The sequence below is a fragment of the Garra rufa genome, chromosome 24 (genome assembly GCF_049309525.1).
Source record: "Garra rufa chromosome 24, GarRuf1.0, whole genome shotgun sequence".
NCBI classification, from domain to species: Eukaryota; Metazoa; Chordata; class Actinopteri; order Cypriniformes; family Cyprinidae; genus Garra; species Garra rufa.
This window is the reverse complement of record NC_133384.1, coordinates 3,603,524-3,626,618: the sequence shown is the minus strand read 5'-3', so window position 1 is coordinate 3,626,618 and position 23,095 is coordinate 3,603,524. Positions and strand designations below refer to the sequence as shown.

The 23,095-nt window shown below is 37.2% G+C and overlaps 1 protein-coding gene across 2 annotated transcripts in view; it reads right to left on the bottom strand.

Annotated features, from left to right (window-relative positions):
- The window catches only part of myo3a (myosin IIIA), a 120,018-nt gene that overhangs the window by 91,748 nt on the left and 5,175 nt on the right, over positions 1 to 23,095 (bottom strand). For both annotated transcript variants that reach the window (XM_073830435.1, XM_073830436.1), the window contains exons 3-4: positions 931 to 1,035; positions 723 to 822 (exon numbers count right to left, since the gene is read on the bottom strand). In XM_073830435.1, coding sequence (XP_073686536.1) covers positions 723 to 822; positions 931 to 1,035 — 205 coding nt within the window. The remainder of the gene's footprint in view (positions 1 to 722; positions 823 to 930; positions 1,036 to 23,095) is intronic.

Here is a 23,095-nt window from a genome sequence, read left to right as displayed (position 1 = left end):
GCATATGAGTTCCTCAGTTGTCCTCAGTGCAAAAAGATGGATCTCAAAATCATAAAGGGTTCAAATACATAAAAATGCTGAAAAACCAAAGAATTTGTGGGACCTGAAGTATTTTACTGAAGAACAGCATGCTGTTTAACTGTTCAGGACAAACAAGGGAATAATGATATAGCAAAATCAGCATATACTGTACCATCATACCATTTAGACTTCTGTTAAAATGATTTTACCATTTGGCAACAGGCAGCTCAGAGTGCTAAATACAAACACTGTCCATTCATCCCTAAATTACTAAAATGTGCTACTTTTAAGGAAGCAGAATCATTAAGGTGAACTGAATTCAATAAATCCTGTACTATTGCATTCATCATGCAGCTCTGTTTTAACATCGTTCATTTGGTTAAGAAAAGCAAGAAGCAAATCATTAACTAAAAGCAAGACAATATCCTCTGTCCCAATGACATGATGACAGAGAGGGGCTTTAATGCAAGTGTATTAGACATCCACCATCACTGTACGTGTAAATGCACAGCACTTGATGAGAAGAAATAAGTGCTATTCAATTAGCTGAAAGGCTCACATGTAATGGCTTTGACCTGTGTATAAAACCCTGTTTTCAAGCTGCCGGTCTCTCTCTGGCACACAAGCACACACACTCAATCATTCAGGCTTTCTCTTTCACAGCCAGCAGTCCTTTCCCAATAAAAGAACAACTTCCTCACCGAAGTCAACTAGCTTGATTCCTCCTTCTGTGGTGAGCAGGATGTTGTTGCCCTTGACGTCTCGATGGATGGTCTTATTGACGTGTAAATGCTGAAGACCCTTCAGAGACAAGAGCACATGTTACAGAGACAGAACCAAGCTTATTGAAAGGGTTCATTTGTGTAAAAAATGTTTAAATATAGAATCAGCGCTGTTTTTTGTATTTACCATGAGAGCTTCATGTAGGATGTAGGCAATGATGGGTTCCTCCATGCGGTCCCCTCTTTTCAGCATACCTTTAGCCAGATCTGTGACAGACCCGCCGTTACACAACTGCAAACGAATTAAAGCCCTCTGTTATATATAGTAATACAACCTGTTTCTGGTATGTAAGTAAGTAAGTAAATAAATAACACATTTTAATGCAAACATATAGAGAGAATCTATATATATATAAGGTAATACAACATTTCTGATATTATTTGATAAATAAATTAATTGAAACATATTTTATATGAATTAACTGATTTAACCTGTTATTTATAGATATGAAACCTGTTTCTGCTTAAATACAGTTTTTCTCAATTGCTTAAACACATTTCTTGAAATTATGCCTCTTATTTGTGAAACTCTAAACACAAATCCACAACTTCTAACTCAATTCCCCAAACTTCCTATATTGATGTCAAAATGAAGCTCTCCACTCAAAACAATTCAATCTTGCTGAAAAACCAAACTTTGCTCTCAGACATGACACACAAATCATCAAAAACACACACACTACAACACAGTTTTCCACACTGATGAGATAAATTCAAAACAATACTACGAAAACAATACAAATAAAAATCTTTTCACATGATGAACACAACAAATCTATGCCTTTGCAAGTGTTTTATTCCTTAATTTAATGTACTGTAGAGTACAGTACAAAACAGCAAACAACAACAAAAATAATTATTCTGCTCAGCATCCAGTCTTTGGTCTGGGACAGGCCAAAGAACCTCTTCAGCATCACTAAATTAGCCCTGGCCAGGCAGCAGGGGTAATATCCTATTGCATGCCTGATCCAACCCTGGTACTCATCAACTAAAATATTTGAGACTGCTTGTCTTCTTGCCCTTGACCTTCCTCTGTCTCTTCCATGTTGTCGTCGTCATAATCCTTCTTCTACTCCTCTTCCTCTTTCACCTCCTACTCTTCCTCTTCAAAATTACACATTACTGTATGTGGGATATTGATTGAAAAAACTGGACAGGATTCACAGTTACACTTGTACTAGTGGTCTGACAAAAAAATAAAAAAAGATAAAAATAAAATAAAAACACATTACAATGTCATTGTGAAACAGAAATGAAAAAGAAATATGGGCACAAAGGTGAAAATAAATTAGAAAATTAGAAAGTCCACTGTCAGAATTTGTAACTCCTGTGTTGTCCTCTGTCTATATATGCATTCTAATTGAAGGTTCATGAGCTGTACCTTTGATCTATTTCAGAGAACTGCTTTATCATTGGTTGATCTATATTATCTTCATTAGTGAAAGTCAATATTCACTTGAATAATGGCAATTTTGCAAAAAGTCTAATAGAAATGTGTAGAATATATGATTGACAGTTTATGACAACTAGATCAAAAATTTTGCATTTAGGTGATGACTTATACGATGAGCTAATGACTTGATGTTTTGAGGGGTAAGACTATTGCGCAGAGAAATACAGTATATAATACATTTTGAGCAACAGGACAAAAGACTAGATGATGTGGATGTTGAAGTAGTTGTGACAATTTCATTTCTGATCTGAGAAGTGCACCAAAGTGACTGAGAAAAACTGCAAGCTGACTTTGGCTCTTTTATCTCCACCGAAGCTTCTGATTGGTGTGTGCTAAATTTTGACTCCTAGTGTTTCCACTTGGGTAATTGTGTGCTAATTGAGCTCAAACTTCGCAGACTTGAGTGAACAATACTGAATGCTTGTGCTTTCTAAATGACCACATGGTGTAAGCACTGAGAAATGTAGGGATTTGTGTGTAGAGTTTTGCAGTAACAGTTCACCAAATATAATTCATGTGTCAAAGCAGGGAATAGTGTTTATAGTTTAGGGAAATGGGTGTGCTTTTTCAAAAATGGCGTTATAGTTTTGAAATTTTAGTTCAAAAGACTGGTTATAGTGTTTTAGCAATTGAGAAAAACTGTAATATGCTCAAATAATAATATAAATCTTTAATCTTTACATACTCTTTATTTTTAGTAAAGAAAGAAAGAAAGAAAGAAAGAAAGAAAGAAAGAAAGAAAGAAAGAAAGAAAGAAAGCATTACTTTAAAAAAAATAATTAATTGATTCAAAATCAGAAGAAATATTTTTTTTTTTTTTACATACAGAAAGCAACCCATTATGTATGGCTATGAAACCTGTTTAAAAAATAAATCAATAAATAAAATAAATAAATAAATAAATATTTAATCTTTATATACTCTATTTTTAGTAAAGAAAGAAAGAAAAATAATAAAATAAAATAAAATGAATTAACTGATTTAAAATCAGAAGAAATATGGGTGTGTATATATTTATTTATTTTTGCAAACATACAGAAAGCAACCTGTTATTTATGGCTATGACACCCGTTTCAAAATAAAATAAAATAAAATAAAATAAAATAAAATAAAATAAAATAAAATAAAATAAAATAAAATAAAATAAAATAAAATAAAATAAAATAAAATAAAATAAAATAAAATAAAATAAAAAAATTGATTCAAAATCAGAAGAAAGATTTTTTTTGCAAACATACAGAAAACTACGGTGCCCGCCAGGGGACACCTTCGGTTCAGTTATGTTTGTCGTGGCCACGACATAATATCACGTTCCCACGAGTTTATATGTGTGGCCACAACAAACATAACTAAACCGAAGGTGTCCCCTGGCGGGCACCGTAGAAAACAAACCTGTTTCTGCCTAAATAAAATAAAATAAAATAAATATTTAGTCTTCATATACTCTTTATTTTCAGTAAAGAAAGAAATAAATAAAGAAAGAAGGAAATTATTATATAATTAAATAAAAATGATGCAATCGGTTAAAATTCAGAAGAAAGCAGAAAGCAACCTGTCATTTTTGGCTACAAAACCTGTTTCTGTTTAACTAAACTAAACTAAACTAAACTAAACTAAACTAAACTAAACTAAACTAAACTAAACTAAAATAAAATAAAATAAAATAAAATAAAATAAAAATGTATATACTGTACTCTTTATTTTTAGTAAAGAAAGAATAAAAAATATTTTATTTCATTTTTGATATATTTACTTATTTTATTATTTTATTTTTGCAAACATACAGAAAGCAACCTGTTATATGGCTATGAAACCTGATTCTGCTTAAATAAATACATTAAAAAAATTAAAACATTAAAAAAATAAAAAAATTACATTGATTCAAAATCAGAAAAAAGAAAGGAAAAAAGAAAGAAAGAAAGAAAGAAAGAAAGAAAGAAAGAAAGAAAGAAAGAAAGAAAGAAAGAAAGAAAAATAAAACACTAAACATTAAAGCAATAGAGCACTTGCTTTTGAAAGGCCTCATGTTTCTGATCTTAATAACACATTCAACACTACAGCACAGCTAATTTTCCTTTGCATCTTGCAGACTAAACAAATAACATGTTCCTCATAGAAATGCTGAAATTTCGAAGGGAAATGTATAAAGGTTGCAGCTGTTTGTAATGTACAGAGAGATCTTAAATAGTCCAGGGAAGCATGTTTAAAATACAATTTTCCACTGCAATACAAAGCCTAGCACATGGTTTTTATAGCAACAGAATCCTATAAAGCTAACTAAGGGTTGACGCTGTGGTTATGATCAATGCTAAATGCTTGTCTTCAGTCAGAGGACACGGAGGTGAAAATGGTTCTTTTTTCTCTGGCAAGCCCTCTTGAAATTACATAAAATTGTCTAGCATGTTACCAAGGCAACAACAATACCCTCTTATTTAGAGCCATTTAAATCGACCAAAGGCAAACACGGCTCTCTTCGGCCCGCTGCTATTGTAATGGGACAAAATGTTTGTATGAATGCTTTGACAATCTCTTATTCACAATATCCTAAAATCTACTCTCTTCTATTTGGCTAAAAGAAATAGAAATACAGAAGCAAATATGTGCACCTTGTAGCTTAAGAAAAAACATGTCTAACCAATAAGAGAAAAATAAAAAAGGCAAATTGCCTCTAACGTTACTAATGCAACCAATTACAAATCCTTTGAAAACAATCTGCTTGATCCGGCCTTTCAGCAGAACACTGAACACTTCAAAGGGAACATCAATGACTCACATCACTTTATGTCCCAAGAGGCCATTTACATTTTCAAATACATTTACTTCTGTTTCCAAGACTCATCCCAAGGGGTTCGAATGGGTGGGCGGATAGACTTGATTTCCATGATTATGCATAAAGCTCAAACAACTGCAGAACTGAACATATGTAAAGCTAAATTGTGTAATTTCTGTGCCACTATAGTGGTACCAAACAGAACTGCAGCAATAACTGCATTCTATCTAGCACATTTTTACATAGAAAAAAATTATGGAAAAGCAGTACACTGGAACACAATAGTTATTATCTGTTAAACATAAATAAATAAAGGTGCCATATAATGCATTGATAAAATATTTTAAATTGTTCAATATTTTAAGCCATATACCTTTTAAAGAAGGTGTATGGCTTAAGTAAGGGCAAAAATTCTCCAAAAACAGTTTTACAAGTCCATTTACAACCTTAGGATTTGTCCCTAGAATGAAATGGTCTGTTATTACCTTATTTGGAAGGTTCGTGAATAATAATGATGAGCTCTGCTCTGATTGGCTGTTTCACAGAGCTGCTCACTCTCACACAGCAGGAAGGAAACACATGGAGGAAATATATATTTAAATATGGAGCTCGAGCTGCTATTAATATGCGGGGCATGCGATAACTTTTCACTTTTGAGATTTGTGATCGCACGTGCTCTGTGTAATGTTATACTACAGCGGCAGTACTTAGCACATTTGACAAGTTTAGATGCTGTCAGCGGTGATCAGGATCTGCAAATCATTCGCCATCGTCCGCGGAGTCATCTCCCCCTACTGAAATTGTATGTACTGCAATGTAATAGGCTACCGCTAGCAAGAAGCTAACCTTGTCTCTTTAGTGGCTCGCCTTATTTTATTAGAACGACTTAATTGTTTTGCGTGCCTTTCAGAGTACAGACACCAACCATCCCTGCACTTAACATCCCCTGCACAACCTGGAACATAACATTTATTCCCGTGATATGCCATTTTCATTATTGTCCTCGCTTTGTTTTTTCACAATAGCCTACCTGCAGAACTTCTGGTGATTGGGCTAAGCAAATGTTGGGGGCGTGACTATTAATAATCCCGAGACTATAACGTCATAGTCTGTGTTATGTTGGAATTTGCCTTTTTTTCAGTGGTCTTTTGCAAACACTAGATTTTTATAAGAAGGAGAAAATGATGGTGTTTAAGACTCACAGTATGTCATGTCCATGTACAGAACTTATATTCGTTATTATTACGTTATTATTCAACTATGCCAGGGTAAGTACAGTTTTACATTCTATGGCACCTTTAAGTTGGTTTGAGAAAGCCAATTTACTGATCTACTATTTAAACTTCTTCTTCTTCTGAGCAAAATTTTAAACAGAATCTCCTCCTAGAACTTTAAAGCTACAACCACCAAATTCGGGTCAGACCTTTAACTAGGCTGAATTGGTGTGCGTTTTTTTTAACTGATCCGACTTATGGTTTTTGTAAACCAGACTATCAAAACCACCAAAAATCCCACAGACTTTCATTGAGGGTGTGAAAACTTTGAAAACAAAGCTGTTTATGCTGGTCCTTTGCTGGTTTATGCTGGTCCTTAACTGGTGTATGCTGGTCCTCAGCATAAACCAACAAAGGACCAGCATAAACCAGTAAAGGACCAGCTTAAACCAGCATCTCAGCATCAAAACCTACCTAACCAGCATATGCTGTTTTTTTTTCAACAGGGCAGCTGAAACCAGCCTAAGCTGATGAAAGATCTGCTAAGAGAGATCAAGCTTACACCAACTACATTCAGTTTAAACCAGCTAAGACTAGAGAACCAGCCTAGGCTGGTATTAGCCTGTTGTTAAAGGGGACATCGGATGCTCATTTTCCACAAGTTGATATGATTCTTTAGGGTCTTAATGAGAAGTCTATAACATACTTTGGTTAAAATCTCTCAATAGTGTAAAAAAATACTCTTTTTACCTTGTCAAAATGTTGTATGTTCCTTAAAATGCTAATGAGCTCTGCTCGCCCTGCCCCTCTCTGCCGTGGGATGATGAGCCGTAATGTTTACTTTAGCCGCAATTAGCTTTGTTTAGTTGCAAAACTTGTTAACTAGCACATTATTAAGAAAGGCCATTTGCAAAGATGCATTAAAAAAAAACTTATATTCACTTCTGTTGTGGGTGAAGCTGCATCACGAATGATTTGTACAAACATAGACGCATATGTAGATCGGGATCGGTGCTTTCCTTTCAAAAATGAAAGTAACGTTAATCCTCTGCATCTTCAGCGGCTCAGATGTCGAGAGTAAATGACAACTGCTATGTTCATTATCACATCCAACAACAGAACACCTCAATTGCTTAATCTGAGACATTCTTGTCTTCCCCTGCACCTGAATTGAAACAATAGTGACCGGAGTCAGACTATTCCAGCTTAGTGCGGGTGGGTCTAAGGTAAGGCGCTCATGTTAATCAACTATTGTGAAATCACACCGACAAGAAGCTGAGAATGACTTGATTTTTAAAAAAGGGGATATTACTTTTAAAGATTAAAAAAAAAAAAAACACTGGGTGGATTTTTATCATTGTAGGGTGGTTGTGTACACAAATTGCCAACACACATTAATGTTTAAACAACATGTAAAAGTGAGTTTTGCATCCGATGACCCCTTTAACAGTTTTTTTTTTTTTTTGCTATATCAGCTGGTTTTAGCTGGTTTTAGCTTGTTTTAGCTGGCTTTTTGCTAAATGAACTGACTTTAACTGGGTTTTTTTATTCATGTTAACAACGTTAAAACATGCTGGAGAAGCGTTCACTCTTTGCTTTTGCAAATTCCACCATGCAAATAGCGAATCCGCTTTGATGCAAGAGCAACTGGCACTTAAAAGGGAATAGGAGATAAGACTCTGATTGGTTATTGCATGTTATGCCCAAAACACACATAACACCTTAAAAGGGATAGTTCACCCAAAAATGAAAAAAAAATTGACGTTTATCTGCTTACCCCCAGGGCATCCAAGATGTAGGTGACTTTTTTTCTTCAGTAGAACACAAACAAAGATTTTTAACTCAAACCGTTGAAGTCTTTCAGTCATATAATGGCAATTAATGGGCTCCATGTTTGAGAGTAAAAAAATAAATAAATACACCGACAAAACCAAATTAAACCCTGCTCGTGACGATACACTGAGGTCTTAAGATACCAAACAGCCACCAAATCGGTCTGTGCAAGACACTGAACAGTATTTATATCATTTTTTACCTCTGATTCACTGCAATGTCCAACTGTCCTGAGCGTGTTCACAACAGGCTGGTGTGTGATGTGTCAACGTCTTCTGGGATAGTAGACGTATACATGATAGCGATCTGTCGCATGCATACGTTACTCATTGTGTACACAGTGCAGAGAGATTGTGTATACTATGACTACTCAAAATGGTAATTACTTGTGCTTATCCTGATTGTTACAACCAATTAAAAAAAAATGTGAGAGCTAAGGACAGTTGGACATTGTGGTAGATCAGAGGTAAAAAAAAAAAATATATATATATTTTTTTTACCTCTGATCTACCACAATGTCCAACTGTCATTGAAAAAATTCAAAAAAATATATATTTTTTTTAGGTTTTTTTCAGTTTCTTGCACAGACCATTTTCTTAATGTCTTAAGACCTCATTGTATCGTCACGAGTGCAGGGTTTAATTTGGTTTTGTCTGTTTATGTTTTTTTTTTTTTGACTCTCAAAGCCGTGGAACCCATTGACTGCTATTATGGCTGACAGACTGCAACAGTTTGAGTTAAAAATCTTTGTTTGTGTTCTACTGAAGAAACAAAGTCATCTACATCTTGGATGCCCTGGGGGTAAGCAGATAAACATCAAATTTTTTATTTTTGGGTAAACTATCCCTTCAAGAGAATAGGCACAAGCCTTTTAGACTGTTTGTCTTTTTTTTTTTTTGGTCGTTAAACTAGCAAAAGTGGATTTGGACATGCCCTAAGTGCACCTGTCCTGCACCATGCACTTTAAACCATGTGCTTAGATCGTTAAAATAGGGACCCTTGTTTGTATTTATTATTTGTAAAAAAAAAAAAAAAAAAAAGTCCAACACCACAACTGTGTGATATTATTCAATAATGTGATAAGTTCCATAAATCAGTAATATTACTTGCATTTTAAACAAATTATTGGAAGTTTGTGAACATGCAAGTTTTGCAGTCATCAAAGTCAGATCTTTGTTCTGAGAGTTTAGGGAGGAGCTAGATAAAGTGCATGAGGTGGTTTATTTTCTCCCCAAAACTAAATACAAAGTACAAATCAGCAAAAAGTGCTCAAACTCAGCATCTTCACTTGGCTACACAAAACCACAAAGAAAACTGCTTAAGCAGCAAACAATGCAACTCATAACACACTGTTCAAATACTAATATTTCCCACCAAACAAAATTGAAACAAACCAATCCAATGGGATTAACTCTTTATCTACAACTCATATTACTCTATGACACTTGTTATACATCGCCATTTAAGTAAACAAAACCTGCCTTGTTGGCGAAGACTATTTACACTAACTCTGTCCACCAACATGTGGTTGGGCTAGGCAACATTACAAAAACACCTGCGAAACGACAGCTCCAGTGGTCTAAGTAGTAAAGCATGCAGTAGTGGTTTTTGACGTGATCGACCAGACTTCCCTGCTGAAAAAAACAGCATATGCTGGTTAGGTATGTTTTGGTGCTGGGATGCTGGTTTTAGTTAGTATATGCTGGTCCTTTGCTGGTTTATGCTGGTCATGTTGCTGGTTAATGCTGGTCCTTTGCTGGTTTATGCTGGTCCTTGACCAGCAACATGACCAGCATAAACCAGCAAAGGACCAGCATTAACCAACTAAGGACCAGCATAAACCAGCAAGGGACCAGCATAAACCAGCAAGGGACCAGCATAAACCAGCAAAGGACCAGCATAAACCAGCAAAAACCAGCAACCCAGCATCCCAGCACCAAAACATACCTAACCAGCATATGCTGTTTTTTTCAGCAGGGTTCGAATCCGCCTTTTGCCCGAACTTCTTGCTCTCCCTTTTCAAATCACCTTTCAGATCGGAAAAGAACTAGTACAACTAGTACAAACAGCAATGACTTGTATAACCGTGATGATAACGTCCATCTTTCTATTGAAGCTATCATCACGGTTATACAAGTCATTGCAGTTTGCAATGGATGACAGACGCTTAGCTTAAGGGTCATTACATTTTCTGTAAAATTAAATCTTTGGGTTAGCTTTATACCTTTACTAAAGCTCTTTCTCACTCTATACAATACATTTAGAAACACTACTAAATGTTGTTTACCTTTTTCCTGTCATTTTTTTCTTTTATAGCCCCTCTCAAAAAGGGCAAAACAGTATTCAATTTAACTTGTTCTGGACGTCCAAGTTTAATAAATGCTGGGCTGAAAGGGTCATTTGTCATTGGGTTAAACAAGAAAGGTGAAACGTGGACACTTGAACAAAAAAGTATGATGATGGGTGTGAAATGGAGTATTCCCACAGCTTCAGGGCCCATTTTGAAATCTCATTATTACTGTGCCAGAGGGGCCTTTTGCATTGTAGCACACCTTCCTGTTTCAGTGCCGTTTACCAAAGTTAATTGAGTAAACTGCAGGGAGCTGCCCATTTCATTTATAGCTACAGTAAACGCTTCAGAGTCAAGCGCAGAGGTGGCAGCAAACATGTTTTTCATTTGAGTTGCTGATGCAGTGACTGAAAGTAATTAGTAATCAGATTGTTTAATGAAATGAACAATGTGAAGTCAATATGGAATTAAAAAAGGACTTTACATTCCTACAAATAAAAGTTCCAAAAGAAAGTTTTCAGTAGCAGTTTGGGTTCCTTAGAAAACCTTTCAGTGAACAGTTCTAAAAAGAACCATTTTTTTCTTAGCGTCAAGAACATTTGTATAATCTAAAAACCTTTCTTTTTTTTAGCTACAAAGAACCTATAGTAGAATGAAAAAGTTCTATGAAAGTTAAAAATGCTAATACCATAAAGAACCTTTATTTGTGTGTGTGTGTGTGTGTGTGTGTGTGTACCTGGTATTCATCACGTTGTGGGGACCAAATGTCCCCACAAGGATAGGAATACCAGTAGATTTCTTAGGTCCCCATGAGGAAACAGGCTTATAAATCATGCACAATGAGTTTTTTTGAGGAAGTTAAAGTGTGCACGATCTCCTGTGAGGGCTAGGTTTAGGTGTAGGGTAGGTGTAGGGCCATAGAAAGTACGGTTTGTACAGTATAAAAACCATTACGCCTATGGAATGTCCCCATAAAACATGTAAACCCAACATGTGTGTGTGTGTGTGTGTGTGTGTGTGTGTGTGTTAATATATGTTATTTTTGTTGCTTTTACCTGACAATAAATGCCATTGTATCAAACTCAATCATTCACAATATTCACAAATACAGAAAAAAAACAATGATGCCAGCTCTAAAATCACAGACATAAATCATTAAAAGTTATTCTGAATCCCAGTTCCTACTGCTAATCTTGGACAGTGCTTCAGAGTGCCATGAAGGCTAAAGAGCAAAGCTGACCTCATTACGTCACAGCCACATCAGTACGAGATCACCTGCCATCATTAAATTTCACCCTGACACAGACAAACAGAGAAAGTCATTTATCTGACAGAGAGCACCTTGAATGTTTTACTAAACACTTCCTTCAGGTTCTGCAACATTAACATCCAGGTGCAGGTCCTATTCATTGAAGTCATCAAATGTGCCACAAATCTCAGACAACTGTTCATTAAAAAGTGAATGTAGAGGGGAAAAATACATTTTTGTGTTTTTAAACCTTTTCCAACAATGGCTGTACAGAAGGTGTTTCCTAGAAGACAAAATAAGTTAAATTTACCCTGATCTTCCCTGGTGAAAAAACAGCTAAAACCAGCCCAGGCTGGTTGGCTGGTTTAGCTGGTCAACCAGCCTGGTTTTAGCTGGTCAGCAGGCTGGTTTTAGAAGGGTTTTGGTCACTTTTCCAGCCTGGCCAGCTTAAACCAGCTAACACCAGCCAACCAGCCTAGGCTGGTTTTAGCTGTTTTTTTGTTTTTTTCAGCAGGGAATTCTAAAGCACCAGTGAGTATTTGAACCTTCTGTAAGAGTTGAATATGAGTCCCTCAGTTGTCCTCAGTGTCAAAAGATGGATCTCAAAATCACACAGTCGTTGTGGGAAATGGTTTAAATATACAAAAATGCTGAAAAGCCAAAGAACTTGTGGGACCTGAAGGACTTTTTCCGAAGAACAGCAGGTAGTTTAACTGTTCAGGACAAACAAAGGACCCATGAACAACTATCACTAAACTAATAAAGCAACAACAACAAAGTATTAAGAATCAAGTGTATGTAAACTTTTGAATGGGGTCATTTTTAGAAATTCAGCTATTATTTTCTCTTGTGGACAATATGCAAATGTCTTTTACAGTATGTGAAATATCTTATTCAGGTCAGTCCTAAATAAAAATTAACCTGCATTTTGTATGATCCCTCTTATTTTGGTAAAATAATTAACATTTTGCAGAGTCTGCAAGATGTATGTAAACTTTTGAAGACTTGGAATTTAGTGCATGAGTTATATGGTCTATTCACTTGCACGGTATGGAAATATGAACATTCTGCTAAACAATCTCATGCTGTGCTTCACAGAAAGAAATTTATGTTGGTTTGAAATGGCATGATAAAATCATCAATTCTGTGCAGCAATTAAAAGGTGGAACCTTTTAAATTAAACCTTTTCATTTAATTTCTGCCTGATATTGTTTTATTTTTAGACTGTATCAGTCTGGATTACCTCAGGCTGCAGAGGACATGTTATTAATGTCATCTACTGACGTGTCATCAACATAATTCCCCACATACGGATGAAAAGACTCAAGACTAATTCTGCCATCTTTCCTTAGCTCCCACTGCCAGAATGGCTGACGGCTTTCAAAGTCTTAACATGCGGGCTTACAAAACCAAAAAAAAAAAGGAGAAGCTAAAGCTTTGATTTGTAGGTATCCACTCTTAAAGGGATAGTTCACCCAAAAAAGAAAATTCTGTCATTATTTATACTTATGTCATTCCAAATCCATAAGACATTCGTTCATCTTCGTAAAACAAATTAAGATTTTTTTTATGAAATAAGGCAGATTTCTGTCCCTCCACTGACAGTGTACACAACTACCATTTTGACACTTCATTATGACAAAATTATATGATCAACAGATTTAGTTTCAGCTTTTGTTCACATATAAACATTCATTATTTAACATTAATTATTAAAACAAAGCTTAAGCATGTTTGCTTGACGTGTCAGACCTAAATTAAACCTGTTCATCATATAAAGCATAGTCTCTTCAGAAAATTTGGACTAAACCACACAATTCATATGGATCTGTTTTACAATCTCTTTATGAGCTTTTTAAAGTGGTACTGCGTAGACTGTCAATGGAGAGACAGAAAACTCCAAGATTTCAACAAAAATATCTTAATTTATAAATGATAAATGAAATTATGGGTTTGGAACAACATGAGAGTGAGTCAGAATTTTTATTTTTGGGTTAACTATCCCTTTAAGTCCTCATAAGAGTTTACTAGTTACTTGGAGTAACACACCTAGAGCTTCTGACTTTGAATATTTCATTTGAGCTAAATGTTTTGTTAAGTGCAGCAGACGATGAAATCAGTAGCTTTCTTTGGTCTAGTGTGTGTGTGCTCACACCTTTATAGAAAAACACCTCTTTTGTCCAAGCGACCTTATCATTTGCACTCAAATAATGAGCTAGGTGTCTGCTTTCCCTCAACGTTTAATGAAAAAGCCTTGACAAACAATGGCATTTTAAACCTCATTGTGAATTAATGATGGGCACAAGCTAGACACATCAGACATGGTTCGAAAAGGGCTTCGTTTCAAAGGGTGCGCCAAAGAACCCGCCATTCAATACCGGAAACAAGGCCAAAAACCACAGCCACCGCTTTGACCATATTAAAGGGAATGAGTGAAATTAAACAGCTGGGCAATGCACCATTTGATCTGTTGTTTTAACTGTAATGTGTTCAGTTGAATATAATTACATATAAAGATACTGGCAATAGCAGAAACATTGTGTTGCAATAAAACATATACATAGTTGTTCAAAGAGTCAAAGTTGCTTGAACTTCACAGAAATCTCCTTATTTATGTCAAATACTTTATTAAATATATTGATGGAACTCATATCTACAGCGTCTTGCGAAAGTATTCATACCTGTTGCTGTCTTATGTTAAACTGTTTTAAATGACTTTTTTCCACATCAATCTACACTCCATACACCACAATGGCAACAAAAAAAAACATGTTTTTAACATCTTTATTACAAATTAAAAACCTAAATGATTCCATTGCATAAGTATTCATACCCTTGTCTAAGACAGTTGAAATTTAGCTTGGGAGTATTCATATTGCTTGTAGATGTTACTACACTTCAAGTGAAGTTAACATGTGGCAAATTCAATTGAATGGGTATGATTTGGAAAGGCACACACGTCTTAATAAAAAATCTAACAACTAAAATTGCATATCAGAGAACCAAGCCGTCAGGTTAAAAAAAACTGCCTGTAGAGCTCAGAGACAGGATTGCATCAAGCCACACATTTAGGGAAGAGTTAAGAAAAAAATCTGCTGCATTGAAGGTTAGCAGAAGCATGTAGTCTCCGTTAGCTTTAATGGAAGAAGTTTGAAACAATCACAAATCTTCCTAGAGCTGGCCTCCTGGCCAAACTCAGCTATTCATAGAAAAGGACCTTGGCTGGAGTGGTGGCCAAGAACCTGGTAGTCAAGAGTGAAGAGTTGAGTTGAAGAATTGCGATAATTGCCAAATTTTGTGGTGCAAACCTTGTTGCATCATACCCAAAAAGACTTGAGGCTGTAAAGGTGCTTCAGCCAAGTACTGAGTTAAGGGTATGAATACTTATGCAATGTACTTATTTAATTTACCACAAATAAACGTTTTCTCAAAGACACAAACATGTACGTTCATGTACACATTGTTGTAGCCCAGTTTGTGCTGACTGCAATATAATTAGTCTTTAGCCATTAAAATGTTTTTAAGGCACTGAAAAAAGCACATATGTCAGGGTATGTCAAAACTTCTCCAGGGCCCCAAAACACCCTCAAACCCAAAAGGGGTTATCATTAGTCAGTGTGTTAGGTATCATTAACAACAATGAAAAACAATTTTAGCAGCATAAATATATTACTGTCCAATTGCTAATTAATGTATTCTCATAATAATGTTAATTTATGCAAATTAAAATGTTAAAATGTTTAAAAGATGAAAGATTATTAATACTATAAATGTTGTTATTTGCTATTTCATGTTAGGAATTCCATTAAATAATGTTAACCTATATCATATTACAGGTTTTTGCAAAAAAAAAAAAAAAAAAAAAAAAAACACTATATTTATTGTCTCCAGTTTTTAAGAATCCAGTCAATAAATCCACTTCATCAAGCAGGCTTTTACAAACTACATATCCACAAAAAGCCAGGCATTTAAAATGAATTGAATGAATAACAGTGGCACAGAGATGTACTGTTTCATGTGAAACTACAACAATGAACCGCTGTCGTCAGTCCTATCCCAGCCATTAACCACCAACTGGAGCCTACAAGCCAACTTGAACAAAACTGAATAGAGATCATTTCCGATATCTTTGAAGTTTTAATATGACGGAGCGGAGACGGCCCCTTCTACGACGAGGAACCGGTGAGTACAGATGAAAGCGGTTCCCTTCATATCCATAATTAGAACCCACAACACAAAAGAGAGGCAGAACAAGCACCGGGCCTGATGAGCAGCCAGCAAAGTGGAGGACGCAATTTGTGTGAGTCCTCTCTGTAATCAGAGGTCACTCAATGCAGAGGAGCCTTCTTCCCGGATCCTACTGAAATACGGAAAATTACAGTTCAGAGGGGACGACTGTAACCATGGCAATTTAACCCCCCTGCGTTCCCCCATCTCCTCGGCTGCTAACTTGCTGCTGACAGCTTGAATGCGAGGCTGTGATTCCAGCCAGAGGATTAACTTCCACATTTGGATTGCTGACTGTGGATTTTGCATGCAGGAGTTTGCATACAGAAATGCAAAGCTCTTTAGGGAAACGTGAACAAGAAAAAAAGATCATTCCCTGTACTGTAGCTGGAGAAACTTGCTTAAAGCTTTGCAAAGAAAAAAAAATAGCTTTTGAAATTGTGGTAACTGTTGGATGGGACGGGGGTGGGAAGGACAAAATATGGCTTCTTTACAGATTGTGAGAAAAATGTGCTATACTTCTACATTTTTATCAAAAATAGGTTTCCGATTCAGCTAAAATCTTTATAAACATGATAACACTTTACAATAAGATGACATTTGTTAACATTAGGTAATGTTTAATTAGGTAATTAACTAATATGAGCGAACAATGAACAATACATTTATTACACTATTTATTAGAGTTGGGGTACTCAGACTTGTACTCTGACTTGAGTCCGGTCTTGAGTACAATTTTTAGCGGACTCGGACTTGTCACGGACTCGGATGCATTTCGACTCGAACTTGACTCGGACTCGAGCTTTTCGGACTCGGGAATTATTGCCGAGTCCAGGGACAGTTGACGGAAATTTTACTTACTCGATGCATTACTACGAAAGTGACATTCAGTATTCGCACGTGTTTAAAAGTCTTGCCAGTACTTGAAAGCCTGCTGGTTTCTTTGTATACACACACCCAAAGTGTGCTCACCGAAAGCGTCTCTCAGTCAGCGTGCGAATGCTGAATTAAGTTTTCTTTTGCATATTATTGCTACAAACTTACACGAAAAGTAATGTCAAAATGCACCGTCTTGGAGAATATTTATGCAAATGCAGTCGGTTTTGTCTTGAGTAAATTTGAACAGTTGGGAGAAATACAGATGTGTAAAAATATATGATCTTAAAGCAACAGCAGCGTAAACCTGCTGCAGCAGACTGCGTCATATTACATTTACCTATTTTATCTCACAATTTAGATTTTTTTAAATATGTCGTTTATATGTTGTATTTCAGACTTTATAACTCAATTTAACAACAGTAGCGATTTTGTCAGTTCTGAGGAGGAATATAAACTCAAAATAAAATAAAAAAACTAAAATATAAACTCAAATTTATTTATTTACTTAACTGTTTTATTCCATGGCTTCCATAGACTGCTCCTTAAAACTGTCATTAACCCTCACAGCCTTATTTTCATCCAAGAAATTTTTTTTAAAATGCCATCTACCCTGTCTAAGGTCTAACCATTCGTCATATAAAACACAAAACACAGCCACAATCAGAGGTGCATTCTCTGCTCCTCAGGTCTCATTCAAGAAGCTTCCTACCCACCCCATTGAATTTATATATTTACTATATAACAACAAATAAAGTCAAGTCCTGTCCTATAATTGTTCACATTCTAAAAGCTGTTTCACTCTGAAATATGTCACAATACATAAGCTATAACTTTTGTTACATGACTAAGTTTGCTGAACAGGACACTAATTATGAGATGGTGTGAAATCAAAAATCAAAATGGCAATATGCAATAGAGGTTTGCTTTTGTTACATTTAAATTGTCATTGCCTTATTCTAGTTGCAAAGGTTAAAACAAGGTTAAGATACTGACAAACAGTAGTGTTTAGTTGGACTCATTTGGACTCGGACTTGAGTTTGACTCGCCCCATTTTGGACTCGGACTCGGACTCGACTTGGACTCAAATGGTTAAAGACTCGGACTCGACTTAGGTGGACTCGAACCCAACACTACTATTTATTCATCCTTGTTAATGTTAGTTAATAAAAATACAGTTCTGTCATGAAAAGTTTAGCATGGTAATGGATATGACAATGTTTATGTATTTGGTCTTGGCGGAATAGATCTGCTACGCTGCTGTTGTTGGTTATTGCTGTAGTTGTAGTATTGTAGTGAGTATTGTTGCTGCTGCTGCAAGCAAGTACAAAGCTTGCTACTGCCAAAGCATATGGAAATACGGTGCTGTGAGTATTTAAAACATACTGCTGCTGCACAAATAACATAAAATAACCCGTAGCAGATCTATACAGGTGGAGCTGTACCATACTTCGCATGCTTTTAGAAATGTATGGAAGACTGTTTTATTTTAATTTATTTTATTCACAAAGACTGGCTTAGAAAGTCATGGTATTGTTTTCTGAGATTAGGTTACAGGACTATATGGGACATGTTAACTAACCCTCCTCAGCCCCACACCTTGAGACTGAGATAAAGTTTCACACCTGGTAAACATGAGATAATCTCTCCAGACAGGTCTAATATACTGAACACGATCCAACATCCGATTCAGCTGCGCAAAAGCAGAAAAAAGCCCTGTTTACAAATGGTTTCCCCAGGGTAACAGTATTGATACTGTGCTTACAAAAAGATAATATACAAAACTAACTGACATTTAATCATGTAATTCCTCCATGAAGGTCTCTATAGTCAACAAAAGGTCTCAGAAATGTCTATTTGCACTGTGATCATCAGAAAACAAATACAAGTGGTTTAGATGTTCAGGGTCGCAGGGTCTTGGAAATATTCTGCTGATGTAATGCCAAGCCAGCAGAGGGAGCCCTTACCCATGATCTGACTGTTGCTGCTCCCTCTGCTGCCTCGTTGGTTACTTCCTGTTTGGTGGGCATAAAAGGCAGCCATTACCAAACAGACATCGCAAAATATTGTTTTGCTGTGCGGACTCTACTAAGCATTTTCTCTTTTTTCATTGCCTTCTTGCCACGGTTTTGTTTCATTGTCATAGTTATTTTGCCATTGTTTTGTTCTGTTTCATTGCCATAGTTTTAGCTTGTTTCATTGTTTATTTGTTACTTTTGGACTGCCCTCTCTGGATTTTGACTAACGCCTGTATTTGTGGATTACGCTATTGTTTTGCCCTGGATATATCTGTTTTGTTGGAGATTGACCTTGCCTGGCTTGACTACGATCTGTTCATTAAAGCTCGCACATGGATCTTACACGCTTCCCAGAGTCCTCATTACAGCTGAGCACATGTTGAACTCCATTGCTTCAAAGAGCTACAATGTTTATAAATGTCTGAGATCCGAAGCACAATTAAACAACACAAGGACAAAACCTTTCACAGAGGAAATTCCTTCCAAGCCTAGGCATCTATACTCATTATACAACACAGTTTTAAAAACCAACTGCAAATAATTCACTCTTTACAAAAATTAGCGGTTTATGGCTGATATGAGTTGTTTAGTAACCTTCGACTTACTGTATATCTAGGGGGCAGAGTGGCAGATATAATCCTGATTTTTGTAGTTTAAAGGGTTAGTTTACCCCAAAAAGAAAATTTAACCCACGAACAGGCATCCTAGGTGTATATGACTTTCTTCTTTCAGTCAAATCCAATCAGAGTTATATTAAAAATTGTCCTAGCTCTCCCAAGCTTTATAATGGCAGTGGGCTTTAATGATAGCCCGGACAATTTCATTTGACATCCTTTAAGCTTTAATATAAGGGAGTTAACCCCTCAAATCCCAACAAATATACTCCTTCCACCATTAAATTTCGAATATGTACCATGATAATACCATAAAATTCAATTTGATGTACCTTGAAGTCCCATGTAAATATTGTGGTATTGTATAAGCAAAGGCTATCACTAAGTAGCATGCTATATATCAAATTACCATGGTATTATTATCCAATACCACATTAGTATTATTGTACTTTGGGGGAGCTATGAAAATACAGTAGGCTTTAATAATAAAAAATATGCCTTGAGGACATTTGGAAAAAGTTCACAATTTAAGCAAACTGATAATTATGTTGTATTAGTTTCAAATTTAATTATGCATTATGTCACTACAATTTGATGAGCTGAAATGAACTTTCCCTAAAGGTTATTTTGTGCATAGCCTTAGCAGTCGTGTGGCTATAAAAAAAAAATGTTACACTTATTATAATTCCACATATTAAACTAAAGAATGCACATTAAATACTAGGTGTATATAATTTTATCTTCCTGTACATGGCACATTCTAGTTACTGTATGATTCAGCTGTAATAACACAACTAGTGCAAGTAAATTCAATACAACTTTCATTGGCTGTCTGAAGACATTCTTCTAGATAATTACTGCTGGAACACATAATTACTGAGCAGGGCATGTTACTTTAAAAAAGTAATTACTTATAGTTACTAGTTACTTCTTACAACTAATAACTGAGTTAGTAACTGAATTACATCATTATAAAATGTTTAAATAACTTGGATGGCCCAATATTAAATATGTTAAATGAATGAAACATTGTACACTAATCTATATTATTTTAATGTTGCTGTGGGACAATGTGAGAGACACCTTCCAGGGGCTAAAAATCGCTTCAACCTGTGGACATGAAATATATCCCGCAGCAACACTGTTAAACCCTCTAGGGCAGTGGTTTTCAATCCTGGTCCTGGGGACCCACTGCTCTGCACATTTTGTATGTATCCCTTATCTGACACACTCAGTTAAGTACATGGATCTCTCTCCTAATGAGCTGATGATCTGTATCAGGTGTGTTAAATAAGAGAGACACACAAAATGTGCAGAGCAGTGGGTCCCCAGAACCAGGACTGAAAACCACTGCTCTAGGGTCTGTCTCGTCTTTTCTTGATGACCACGAAAGAGCTAAAAATACTTTTTTTTTTAATCATACAAAAAAGAACTAGGTAACATTTAATACTGCAAAGGGTCTACTTTTAGTTGTGTATAGTCATAATAACAACATAACAATGTGCTTTTGTAAAATAAATAAAATAAACAGAGTGTGCTCTCTGCTGTCTCAGTCTCCATCACCTCTCTTCACAGACATGTAAATAAAACAACCTGAATCTCAGTGAATACCTGCCTCACAGACATGAGAAATAGATGTATATAAAGCTTGGAATGTCTACATTTAAATCACATCGAAAACAATATTCTCTGATTCAATATATTCTCTGATAAAGAGTATGATACCAACGCAAGCTCCAGTTTTTCCCGTCTAAACTCATTATCTCTAATGTTACCATGCCCACAAGCGGCTCCGGTTTTCAAATGTGAAACATCCACTTGAGACATGCGGACATGTAGGTAAACGCCCTCATTATGTCACAGACGCGGTCTCTGTGGCTCCCTCTGTCCCGCGCCAGCAGGAACCCTCACCCGAATATTGACTACATTTCCCACAATCCTGTACCTGGGAACTCGCGCTTCCGGTTCCGGGTCTCCCGGTGCACTTCCGTTTTGGCAGCCATATCACCGTGCCTCTCCAGCTCACTGCAAAGTTTTGCCGGCTATGTACCCAATCCTGAGCGTTTTCTATCGGACTGTCTTACTTCTGCCAACTGGACTGTTATTGATGTGTGTGAACCTTTCCTGCCTGCCCTTTATCGACCCTTGTTTTCCCTACGGACTACTGCCTTTGATCGCCGCCTGCCCCGACCCCTTTGCATGGACTTTGTTTGCTCTTTGGGATTTGCCTTCACCACACCAGTCTGCCGTTGTTGACCCAAGCCTGTTTGAACTGTCTGATTTAAATAAACTGTTGCACATGGATCCTATGTCTCACGATTCCTCTGCTGCCGCGTCACAGAAAACTTCGACACCTACGGATCCAGCGACAGTCTCCCAGTTCGCATCGGAAATGTCCTCACAAGCTTTGATGCTGATGCAGCACCAGCAACAACTGGATCAACTGAGCACTCTGACCGCTCAACTGGTTCAGGCTATCCGAGGTATGCAAGCAGCGTCACCACCCATTATGCCTCCTCCTGTTGCACCGATCAATCCTCCTGCACCACCCACGGATTATCCACCAGTCACAGCCAGCCCTCGACTCGCCTTCCCGGAGAAATTCGACGGTACGGCCGCAAAATGTAAGGGATTCTTGCTTCAATGTACTCTCTTTGTTAATCAGCAGCCGAACTTGTATGCTTCGGATGAAAGCAAGATCGCCTTTGTGTGCTCACTCCTCACGGGAAGGGTGTTAGATTGGGCCACTGCGGTCTGGGATCTGGGCCAATCCACCTACCCCACTTTTGCTTGTACCTCTCCTGTGTCAGTGGCCGCCCTTGACGGGAGACCACTAGGTTCCGGAGGGATTGATCAGATCACTGAGGATCTCACCCTCCGCCTGGAGCCCGGTCATCAGGAAACAGTCCGTTTCTTTGTCATCACCTCACCTCAATCACCACTCATCCTGGGCTTCCCGTGGCTGGACCGCCATGAACCAGGAGGTATCATCACTCACTGGTCTCCCTATTGTCATCTGCACTGCATTCACCCAGGTCCCCGGAAACCACCCAGTTCTGCCCTGCCTTCGTCCAACAGCACCATTCCTGCAGATTATCACAAGGCTTTCAGCACAGTCAAGGCTACCGCACTACCTCCCCACAGGCCTGGAGACTGCGCCATCGAGCTCCAGCCTGGAGCTGTAACACCACGAGGACGCATCTTCCCTCTCTCACAACCCGAGTCCGAGACCATGGAGAAATACATTCAGGAGGAGCTCACCAAGGAATTCATCCGACCCTCTACTTCTCCAGCTTCGGAGGGTTTTTCTTCATCAAGAAGAAGGAGGGAGGGCTACGGCCTTGTATTGACTATCGCTCTCTCAATGAAATAACTGTGAAGTACCGCTACCCTCTGCCACTCGTCCCTCCGGCTTTAGAGCAACGAGTGAGGGAGACGAGTGGAAGACCGCCTTCTCCACAACATCAGGACACTATGAATATCGGGTCATGCCCTTCGGCCTGGCCAACAGTCCATCCTACTTCCAGGCATTTGTCAACGAGGTCTTCCGGGACATGCTGAACCGATGGGTGATTGTATACATTGACGACATCCTCATCTTCTCCAACACCCTCCAAGAACACATTCAACATGTAAGAACTGTTCTCCAACGTCTCATCCAACACAGATTGTACGCCAAGGAGGAGAAATGTCAATTTCACCAAGAAAGCATCACTTTCCTGGGGTACGTGATCAGTCCTGAGGGAGT